The 11,313-nt window shown below is 44.7% G+C and overlaps 1 protein-coding gene across 1 annotated transcript in view; it reads left to right on the top strand.

The window, feature by feature from the left end:
* Positions 1-694: 694 nt before the first annotated feature.
* The window catches only part of Nufip2 (nuclear FMR1 interacting protein 2), a 31,595-nt gene continuing 20,976 nt past the window's right edge, over positions 695-11,313 (top strand). The window contains exons 1-2 of the mRNA XM_021175587.3: positions 695-1,436; positions 6,554-8,263. Coding sequence (XP_021031246.1) covers positions 1,157-1,436; positions 6,554-8,263 — 1,990 coding nt within the window. The 5' untranslated portion in view covers positions 695-1,156. The remainder of the gene's footprint in view (positions 1,437-6,553; positions 8,264-11,313) is intronic.

The raw sequence follows: 11,313 nt of genomic DNA, 5'->3' as shown, positions 1-11,313 counted from the left end.
TTTCAAAAATAAACCAATCCAAAACAAACAAAACTCCTAGCCAAATCCCCCAAATATATATTTCGAGGGTACCCTGTGTCCATGCTCATCACAACCTTCTTCTTTCTATCATAACAGGTTAAATTAACAGCATAAAATGCAAATACGCCTTTAAATTTCAATGTTTTCTTTAAATTTAATACAATTTTTTTTTAAAAACCCAAACCTTAAGAACTTTTAAAGGGTCCCTTTCTCCTTTCTTTCACTTTTGAAAGTCTTAGTCTAAAATCTATTTTGGTTCCATAGTTGACCCCACCTGCAGTGTTTGATTAAAAAAAACAACAAAAACACCCAAAAAACTTCAGTGTAGATTTTTTTTATTCCTCCCTCTCTCTTGCTTTCAACTACAAAGAAACAATGATTTAAGCCCTTTGTCCCCTTTTAGAAAATTACACAGATACCCTATTGTGGAACCCTATAATCCCTCCGTGGAAAGGAAGAGATTAGCATATGAATACAAAGCAAAATGAATCCAGAATACAAAAAACGATCTATCGAGTTGTGAAGCTCTTGTATTCTTAAAAATGTATTTATTTCCTCTTTTTTGTATTGCCCCCTTCGTGGTTTAAGGGTTAAGGAAATTGAGCTTCCCTCTCTGGCTACCCGGAAAAGAATTAAACACACACACACACACACACACACACACACACACACACACACTCAACCCAACACATTCTAGGAGGTGCAAAACCAACAGATGGCTCCTAGCGCCAGTAGAATCGTCAGTGGAATCTGCTACACTCCACATCAGCTTGCTCGGTGTGAGCAGTGTAGAAAGTGCTGTTCGCTAACTGCGTGGTGAAGGAGAGAAAGCGATAGAAGAGAGCCATAATGCTGACGTTGAAGGCCCGGCCCTGTGAGGTTGCATAGGGTAAGTGGCGTTGGCCAGGCGGCGGTGGCGAAGGGGAAGGGAAGAGGATTTGGGCTAGGGGCGGGGCTTGACGCACAGCGTGGCTCCTGATTGCTGGAGCACGGCTGCCAATCTCGCAGATCCTCTCGCTTAACCAGTGCGCTGGCGAGACGCGCTCAGATATACTGAGCGAGCGCGGAGAAGCAGTCTCAGATCCTGACGGTGCAGCAGCCCGCAGCCTCAGCCAGGGAGTCCCAGCCGCTTTCAATGGAGGAGAAGCCCGGCCAGCCACAGCCTCAGCACCATCACAGCCACCACCATCCGCACCATCACCCCCAGCAGCAGCAGCAGCAGCAGTCGCACCACCACCACCATTATTATTTCTACAACCACAGCCACAACCACCACCACCACCACCATCACCAGCAGCCTCACCAATACTTGCAGCATGGAGCCGAGGGCAGCCCCAAGGCCCAGCCCAAGCCGCTGAAACATGAGCAGAAACACACCCTCCAGCAGCACCAGGAAACGCCGAAGAAGAAAACAGGTCTGAGAGGGAGGGCGGTGGGGGAAGGGGGACCGGGTTGGGGGGGGGAAGCAATGGGGGTGGGGCTAGATGGGAAAAGCGCGGACCCGGTCGGGGTGTGCGTCCCGCCGGGCCGGGGATGCCCCCTTCCATTCTTCGCGGGCCGGGCCGCGAGGTGGGGATTGCAGCGCCCTCTCCTTCCCTTTAGCATGGGAGAGGCCCAGCCAGGCCGGCGTGACCTTCCTCGGCCCCCGCCCCGGCCCCGGCCGGCCTGAGGCAGAGCTGTACGCTCGGCCTTGGAAGTTCAGCCTTCATATTTTTTTTTCTCCTCTAGTGCGGGCCCTGGAGTTGCCTGAATGTGGAGGCCCCTAAGAAGGGGGTGAAACTCAGCCGCCCTAAAAAAATAAAATAAAAAATTCCCCCGAGGTGAAAGTAATTCAGGCCTAGTGAATCCATCCTGATGCCGGTGGTGTCGCGAGAGCCGCTTGCAGGCGGCGACGAGCGGGGCTGAGTTGAGGAAGCGTCCTCGCTCACCCGCCGCCCCGAGCCCACCTGTGGCCTTGGGGTTTGCCGTCTGGGTGTGGGGGGAACCCTATCGTCCCTCGGGTCATTTCCACCCCTAAACGCCCATCTTGGGCGTCCGGACCCCGCTGTCTGTCCGCGAGGGCTTCTCCGCAGGCCGGCGCCCCTGGCCCGCTCGCCTCCGAGCCGGCGAGGCTGGAATGTTCTCTCCTCCTCGCGGGGCCGCTTCCTGTCCGCCATGTTGGAAGCTGATTCCTGTCACCGACTCCGGCCGGCGGAGGAGCGGAGGGGGAAGGGTGCCGAAGGCCACAGGGCACGCCGGCCCGGCTGCCCCGGGACCCTCTGCGGCCCTTTTCCGGGTCCCCCCCCCCGCACTGCGGGCGGCCGCCGCCCGCCGCCCCTCCCCCTCCGCCCCGCGCCGCGCCGCGCCGGGGTTGTGTAACCCGGTGGCGGCCGCGCGGCCCCGGGCGGGTCCCTGGGGTAAGGGGCGGGGGCGGTTGGGGTGGGGGAGGGAAGCGGCCACGAGGGGAGCGGCCTGCACCGTGGCCCCGCGCGCCCGACGGCCGCGTTTCCCGCTCCCGGGTGCGGCGGGAGGCTCGGGCGGGGAGCGGGCCTTGAAGAGGAGCTTGAAGGGGGAAGGAGGCCCGGGCGGCGGCGGCGGCCGTGGCCGTAGCGTTCCGCCGGCCTGCGAGGGGCGAGGGGGATTCGTTTTGGGGAGAGGCGGTGCCTGAGGCCGGGTGGGGTACCCAGCGGGAACCAAGCTCCCGGGTCACGAGTTTCTCTGCCACAGGAATCTCATCTCCTGCCAGGTTCGCTCACGACTCCGCCTCGGAGGCTTTTTCACTTAGGCCTTTTTTCTTTATAGCAGCGCATTTCCTACCAAAAAAAAAAAAAAATGGGGGTGGGGTTGGGGAACAACCTCTCAAATCCTGTTCCATTCGTTTTCCACCGAACACCTAAACTTCTGAGCTGGGGTAGTGACTTTGTGGGAGGGATTAATCAGATGCTCTAATGGGTGGACAACACGGGCAGTTTTGGCTTCCCTGTTTCTTTAACTATGAACTGGAAGTAACTTGTCCATGTGGTTGTCATTAGCTCTTTACCTTGGACAAGACCTTTTTGGTGGTTAAGAGGCGTTTTGGTGCATTTTAAAACCGACTTCCATCCCCAAACTGAGTATTATTTAACATTGAATGTGGAGTCTTGAGCTACTTAAAATATAAGCATCAAAGTTTATATATTCACACGTTTTGTTCCCTTTTTAACGGAAAAGGGAATGAAGAAAGAAGTATTAAACTTAGCCTTTCAAGTAATACAAGTAAGTTACTGGCGAAAAACTTACTGTAGACAATGTAACTTTGAAGGCAGAGCTGAGTGGATATCAGATTTTCTTTTGTAGGGTAGTAGGGACTGATGATAGAGCAGAAGTGTTTAATTGTAAGCATTTACAGTAGCCTAGAAACTTAGGAATTATGTAACTGTATTAGTTTTGGTTTTCATAAGGTGAGAAAGTATCAAGGTTGCCCAGTGGTATTGTTCACAGATTTAGAATTTGTCTTTTATGAGGTTTATGTGTTCCCCACAGGACTCATCATTGCATAGAAGAAATGCAGACCCTGAACCATTCATTGGAGGTGGCCCTCCTCAAAATTTGTCTTAAACTGGGATGAAGAATGACGAGAGGAACTGGGTTTAGGAAATTTAGAGGTTATTAACAGTTGGGCTCAGCGGCTTTTCCATATGTGGTTTGGTCGTTGTTTACAGTGCTAAGAAATCTAGAAAATGCTAGGGAAATACATAAAGGGTTTTTATGAACCATTACTTCTAAAGCTATGAGAAACTGGTTTTCTGGATCCAGAAGAGGGCACAGGAGACCAAACATGTTGAGTAATTGCAGTGTCAAATCTAAAAGCTAGATTTATTTGGGACTCAAGTTTTGTACCCTAAATAATAAAGACACAGGGATTCTTTTTGGTTTTTCGAGACAGGGTTTCTCTGTATAGTCCTGGCTATCCTGGAACTCACTTTGTAGACCAGGCTGGCCTCGAACTCAGAAATCCGCCTGCCTCTGCCTCCCAAGTGCTGGGATTAAAGGCGTGCGCCACCACGCCCGGCCACAGGGATTCTTTAATTGCTTTCTGTAATAACTACCATCTTCACATTTTTCTTAAATATCTAAGCTTTAAAAGGTGCTTATCATACTTAGTGCATGCCAAGGCCATAGGGAGACAAATATGTAGTTAAGTTGAGATTTTTTTTTTTTTTTTTAATTTTCCGAGACAGGGTTTCTCTGTGTAGCCCTGGCTGTCCTAGAACTCACTCTGTAGACCAGGCTGGCCTCGAACTCAGAAATCCACCTGCTTCTGCCTCCCAAGTGCCGGGATTAAAGGCGTGTGCCACCACACCTGACTTGCCCACCTTTAAAAAAAAAAAAAAATATATATATATATATATATATATATATATATATATATATATATATATATATAAATTGTGACTAATGAGCCAGAAGATACAGGTATTGCTTAACTTAGAGAAAATGGTAAAGTAGTTCTCTTGGTTGCCTTTGGTCCAGGCAAATCTATTGATTTGGGTCTCGCTGCCCCTAATTTTTGTTTTTGTTTGAGACAAAATTTCAGGGATACATATCACTAGACTTGGCTTAACATTTTGCATTTTTTAAAAGAAAATGTTACAGAAAACAAAACCACATTATTTTTGTCAGTTTTTAGAAAATGAAAAATGGTAATGTAATACTGGGAATAAGGAATTTATTTTTTCCTAACTACTAAGGGTTGAGACTTGAACTTATACATGCCGGTATGTTTATGTTTCTGATGCAGGGCAGTGGCTACACACATCTTTAATCCCAGTATTGGGAGGCAGAGGCAGGCAAATCTCAGAGTGAGTTCCAGGATGGCTAGGGGTACACAGAAATCCTATGTCAAACAAACAAACAAAAATATTGTCTGTAAATCACTTTTTTTTTAAAGATTTATTTATTTATTATATGTAAGAACACTGTAAAGCCGGGCGTGGTGGCGCACGCCTTTAATCCCAGCACTCGGGAGGCAGAGGCAGGCGGATTTCTGAGTTCGAGGCCAGCCTGGTCTACAGAGTGAGTTCCAGGACAGCCAGGTCTATACAGAGAAACCCTGTCTCGAAAAGCCAAAAAAAAAAAAAAAAAAAAAAAAGAACACTGTAGCTGTCTTCAGACACTCCAGAAGATTGAGTCAGATCTCATTACAGACGGTTGTGAGCCAATATGTGGTTGCTGGGATTTGAACTTAGGACCTTTAGAAGAGCAGTCAGTGCTCTTTTAACCACTGAGCCATCTCTCCAGCCCCCCAGTAAATCACTTCTAATAAGAGATAATTAACTGTAAGCTGGTCAGTGGTGGTGCACTCCCTTAATCCCAGCATTTGGGAGGCAGAGGCAAGAGGATCTCTGAGCTCAGTGACTTTCTATTCCAGAATAGTCAGGGCTACACAGAAAAATGTGATTTTCTTAAAAACAAAACAAATGTTAGCTGTAAAGAGTGAAGTCTATGTTGAAGTACTTGACTGCTTTGGGATACTAGATTCATTTCATTGTAGTTTTGTGAGCATGAAAGTATTGGAAACAGGTAGAAAATTATGTGTCCTAGATAGATCCTAGTTCTATCAGTCTGTGACCTGGGCGTGAACTTTCTCTCCTGATGCCTTAACCCAAGTAGAAGCTAAAAGTAAGAGAATTCAAGACAGGGTTTCTCTGTATAGTCCTGGCTGTCCTGGAACTCACTCTGTAGACCAGGCTGGCCTCGAACTCAGAAACCCGCCTGCCTCTGCCTCCCGAGTGCTGGGATTAAAGGCGTGTGCCACCACGCCCGGCTGAGGATGAGTCTTAGTAAGAGTTACTACATATTTTTGTTTCATGTGTTATGGTATGCTGTTTTTTTTTTAAGGTTTCTGTATTTATTTATTATGTGTAAATACACTGTAGCTATCTTCAGTCATCCCAGAAGAGGAAAAGTCCACAGGTCTTATGGCTTTGTCTGATAGACATTGGCAACTAGTCACTTTTAGCCCTCAGTATCTTCTTTGTGGGTGCAGGGAGGTTCAGTAACTAGGGATTGAGTTCAGTGGTCATACAAGGGAGACAAAGGCCACAGCCTTATTTTTATTTTCCTTTTACAGGTTATTGTATTTGAAGTAGCACTGATTCTAACTAGTGTGTGAGACAAGGTTCCGACCTGTATGTAGCTCGGGAAGGCTACAGTCATGCAGTAATCATCTTGCTTCAGTTTTCTAGCAGCCTCATTGATAGAATTCATAAGGGTTATTCTGTTTAGATAATTTAGAGGACATTATGGCATGCTACTTGAAAGGTCCTGATCTTTCTAGTTAATTCTGGCTACTGGCCCAGAAGATGGACCTGATATGAGTTGTGTCCTAGGTCTGCCTCTGCCTAGGCATTGAACCCTGTATCATAATCTGTAAAATGGACTGACAAGTTTCTTTACATAAAGATGTGATACAACAAATCCTACAGCTTAGTATTGGGTTCAGTAAAGTTGTTTGGTCTTAGTACTACTGTGATTTAAATGTATGTGTTTTGTTTTTGTTTTCCTTCTATAGGCTATGGTGAAATAAATGGTAATGCTGGAGAAAGAGAAATATCTTTAAAGAGCCTCAATTCTGATGAAGCTACCAACCCTATTTCCAGGGTCCTCAATGGCAACCAGCAAGTTGTAGACACAAGCCTGAAGCAGTCTGTAAAAACCAGCACCTTTGGAAAAGCAGGAATCAAAACCAAGAATTTTATTCCGAAAAACAGTATGGACAAAAAGAATGGGAAGTCTTATGAAAACAAATCTGGAGAGACCCAGGCTGTAGATAAGACTGATACCATAGCAATTCCAAATGGTGTTATAACAAGTAGTTCAGGCTATATCACTAATGGTTATATGAGCAAAGGAGCAGATGATGGTAGTGGATCTGAGAGTGGATATACCACTCCTAAAAAAAGGAAAGCTAGGCGCAATAGTGCCAAGGGTTGTGAAAACCTTAATTTAGTGCAGGACAAAATAATGCAAGAGACTAGTGTCCCAGCATTAAAACAGGGACTTGAAACTTTAAAGCCTGACTATAGTGAACAAAAGGGAACGCGAGTAGATGGTTCAAAGCCTATTTGGAAATATGAAACTGGACCTGGAGGAACAAGTCGTGGAAAACCTGCTATGGGTGACGTGCTTCGTAAAAGCTCTGATATTAAACCTGGTTTGAATAGCAAAAAATTTGATGATCGACCTAAAGGAAAGCATGCCTCAGCTGCTGCCTCCAAAGAGGACTCATGGACCTTGTTTAAGCCACCCCCAGTTTTTCCAGTGGACAATAGCAGTGCAAAAATAGTTCCTAAAATAAGTTATGCAAGCAAAGTTAAGGAAAACCTCAACAAAACTGTACAGAACTCCTCTGTGTCACCATCTTCATCTTCATCATCATCATCTACTGGGGAAACTCAGACCCAGTCTTCAAGTCGGTTATCCCAGGTCCCCATGTCAGCTCTGAAATCTGTTACTTCTGCCAGTTTTTCTAATGGGCCTGTTTTAGCAGGAACTGATGGAAGTGTGTATCCATCTGGGGGTCAGCCACTGCTAACTACTGCTGCTAATACTTTAACACCCATCTCTACTGGGACTGATTCTGTTCTTCAGGACATGAGTCTGACTTCAGCAGCTGTTGAACAAATTAAATCTAGCCTTTTTATCTACCCTTCAAATATGCAAACAGTGCTGTTAAGTGCACAAGTAGATCTGCCCTCTCAGACAGATCAGCAAAACCTGGGGGATATATTCCAGAATCAATGGGGTTTATCATTTATAAATGAGCCCAGTGCTGGCCCAGAGACTGTTATTGGAAAGTCATCAGATCATAAAGTGATGGAAGTGACATTTCAAGGAGAATATCCTGCCACTTTGGTTTCACAGGGTGCTGAAATAATTCCCTCAGGAACTGAGCATCCTGTGTTTCCCAAGGCTTATGAGCTGGAAAAACGGACTAGTCCTCAAGTTCTGGGTCACATTCTAAAACCTGGGACTACTGAGAGTGGAGCCTTATCCTTGGACCCCAGTCATATAGGTGACCTGCAAAAAGCAGACACCAGTAGTCAAGGTGCTTTAGTGTTTCTCTCAAAGGACTACGAAATAGAAAATCAAAATCCCCTGGCCTCTCCTACGAACACTTTGTTAGGCTCCGCCAAAGAACAGAGATACCAGAGAGGCCTAGAAAGGAATGATAGCTGGGGTTCTTTTGACCTGAGGGCTGCTATTGTATATCACACTAAAGGTAACTCATTTGTTTTTCTAAGATTCCAATGGGCTGATTTTGTGTGTGTGTGTGTGTGTGTGTGTGTGTATACACACACATGTATATTTGATATTCTATATTATGAATGACTGGGTAAGAATTAGTATCAATTAATTGTTAATTGATTTGAGATTTTTGGAAATTTAAAGTTTAGAGGACTGTAGTTTTTCAACATAAAATGATCAATAAAGGCACAGTTGATCACATAATTAGATAGAGGTTTCATGTCACTTAAAGAATAGTCTTATTTTGTATTGGGTCTCTGAGGTTTTTTTTTTAATAATACTACCATTCTTTTTTTTTTTTTTTTTTTTTTTAAGATTTATTATATGTAAGTACACTGTAGCTATCTTCAGACACACCAGAAGAGGGCATCAGATCTCATTACGGGTGGTTGTGAGCCACCATGTGGTTACTGGGATTTGAACTCGGGACCTTTGGAAGAGCAGTCAGTGCTCTTACCCGTTGAGCCATCTTGCCAGCCCATTTTTTTTTTTTTAAGGTTTTAAATTACCCAAATGGGCTTTAAATCCTGATCCTCTACATACCAGTTGCTGCTGGGATTGCCTGTGTATGCCACCAAATTGGGCCTCCCCCTCTTGCTTCTCAAAGTGTATATATTATTTTATTAGCAAAATAATTCATGGTTTTAGTTTGCTTATAATGAATTGGGCAATGTTTTTGAAGAGTCAGAAAAGATAAGTATCAAACTTTTTTCCCTTAATAAAAAAGTGCCAAGTGGTTTATTAAAGTAATTTAAGCAAATAGTGACAGGCACATGGATTTTGTTTTTGGGAGTTTTTTTTTTTTTTTTTTTTTGGTTTTTCGAGACAGGGTTTCTCTGTATAGCCCTGGCTGTCCTGGAACTCACTCTGTAGACCAGGCTGGCCTCGAACTCAGAAATCCACCTGCCTCTGCCTCCCGAGTGCTGGGATTAAAGGCCTGCGCCACCACACCCGGCTTTGATCAGCCTTGTAAAGACCAGGTTTTTGGTTTTGGTTTTTTTGAGTCTTCTGTAGTAGAAAAGTCATGTAAAGGAACCAGTGCTAGACTTGGTGGACTGTGTTTGTTCCAGTTATATGGAAAGTCTAAAGAAAGATAGTTGCTTCATCATTCATAATAAGAAGGGACCATATATACTTCAAGTTTCAGGCTAATGACTGAATATAACTTTTATTTTAAGAATTTGCTGTGGTGGTGCCTTTAAATCTTTGTTCCCTAACTACTTAATAAATGCCAGGCAGGGAATTAAGAACTTCCATAAAATGTATCCATAAAATGTATTTTCTGACACAGGGCAATGGTGGTGCAATCCTAGCAGCATTTGGGAAGCAGAGGCAGGAGGATTTCTGAGTTGAGGACAGCCTGGTCTACAGAGCAAGCTGTAGAGTAGCTAGGGCTACACAGAGAAACTTTGTCTTGAAAAAACCCAAAACAAACCACAAACTCAACAGCCTCCACCTAGAAACCCTAACCCTACCAACAGAACTCTTGGGAGCTGATAGAGATGGTTTTCAGTAGGCAGAGGCACCAGCTTCCAAGCCTTATGACCGGATTTCCAATTCCTGGCTCCCACAAGGGGTCCTCTGACGTCCACACTTAAGTCATGGTAGACCCCTTACCTGGAAAATTAAAGAAAAATTGCTGAATAGCATAACTTTCCTTTTTCTGGAGACAGGATTTTTTTGTCTAACTCTGGCTATCCTGGAACTGGTTTTGTAGACCAGAGACCCATCTGCCTCTGCCTCCAGAATGCTGAGATTGAAGGCGTCCTCCATCACACCAAGAGAAAACAGTAGTTTTTATTTGCATCCTTTCATCTCTTTTACTCTTTTGGGTATAAACAAACATCTAGTACATACTGCAGGTGGTAATTTGTTTTTAGAGACAATCTATATATTCCTGGCTATCCTGGAACTAGCTCAGGATAGCCATGTAGATTAGGCTGGCCTTGAACTCAAATACCTGCCTGTCTCTGCCTTCTGATTGCTAGTATTAAAGGTGAATGCTGCTTTTTAATTAAATACTGGTTGTAGGAAAAAGGAGCCCATCATATTGAAGGGATGAAAAACTACATTTTCTCTAGAAGAATAACTGACTTTTTAAAAAAGATGAAATTATTTACTTAGTTAGTTTTTCGAGACCCGGTTTCTCTGTGTAGCCCTGGCTGTCCTGGAACTCACTCTGTAGACCAGGCTGGCCTCAAACTCAGAAATCCACCTGCCTCTGCCTCCCCAGTGTTGGGATTAAAGGCGTGCGCCACCACTGCCTAACTAAGAAGACTAATTTGTGTTTGAACTTTTTAGTCTGCTTTTCTGTTTGCACCACACCAGTCCTTGTGAATTTTAGAAGAGTATGTCAGATCTTCTCGATCTGTGGTTGCAGATGTCTGAGCCACCATGAAGGTACTGGGAACCAAACTTGGGAAGAACACAAGCATACTTAACTACTATAGCCTTATTTCCAGCCCAGCTTTTTTTTTTTTTTTCCTATCAAAGAATTTTTATATGTATGTGTGTGTGTGTCTGTCTGATTGTCTGTGTTGGTGTACAGGAGCTTTTGGGTGTTAACAGGATATTGGGTCTTCTGGAGGAGGAGTTACAGGCAGTTGTGAACTGTTCAGTGTGGGTTCTGGGAATGTAATTTGGGGTCCACTGCAAGAGCAGGAGGTGCTTCTAAAGGCTGAGCCATCTCCCAGCCTTTTATAAAGTGAAATACTGTGACAGTATTTTCACATCACTCCTCCCTTTTCAAACTTAATGCTGTGTCCCCAAAACCACAACCTCTTTTTTTTTTGGTTTTTGGTTTTTTTTTGGGTTTTTCCAGACAGGGTTTCTCTGCGTAGTCCTGGTTGTTCTGGAACTCACTCTGTAGACCAGGCTGGCCTCGAACTCAGAAATCCAACTGCCTCTGCCTCTCTAGTGCTGGAATTAAAGGTGTGCACCACTATACCCGGCTAAAGCACAACCTCTATATTTTTACCCATATAGCCTTACACACACATAAGAATATATAATGGTTAAGTCTTA

The sequence above is a fragment of the Mus caroli genome, unplaced genomic scaffold (assembly GCF_978045245.1).
Source record: "Mus caroli unplaced genomic scaffold, Mus_caroli_1 scaffold_13, whole genome shotgun sequence".
In the NCBI taxonomy this organism is placed as follows: Eukaryota; Metazoa; Chordata; class Mammalia; order Rodentia; family Muridae; genus Mus; species Mus caroli.
Note: the sequence above shows the minus strand (reverse complement) of the source record. Positions and strands in the feature narration are given on the sequence as shown.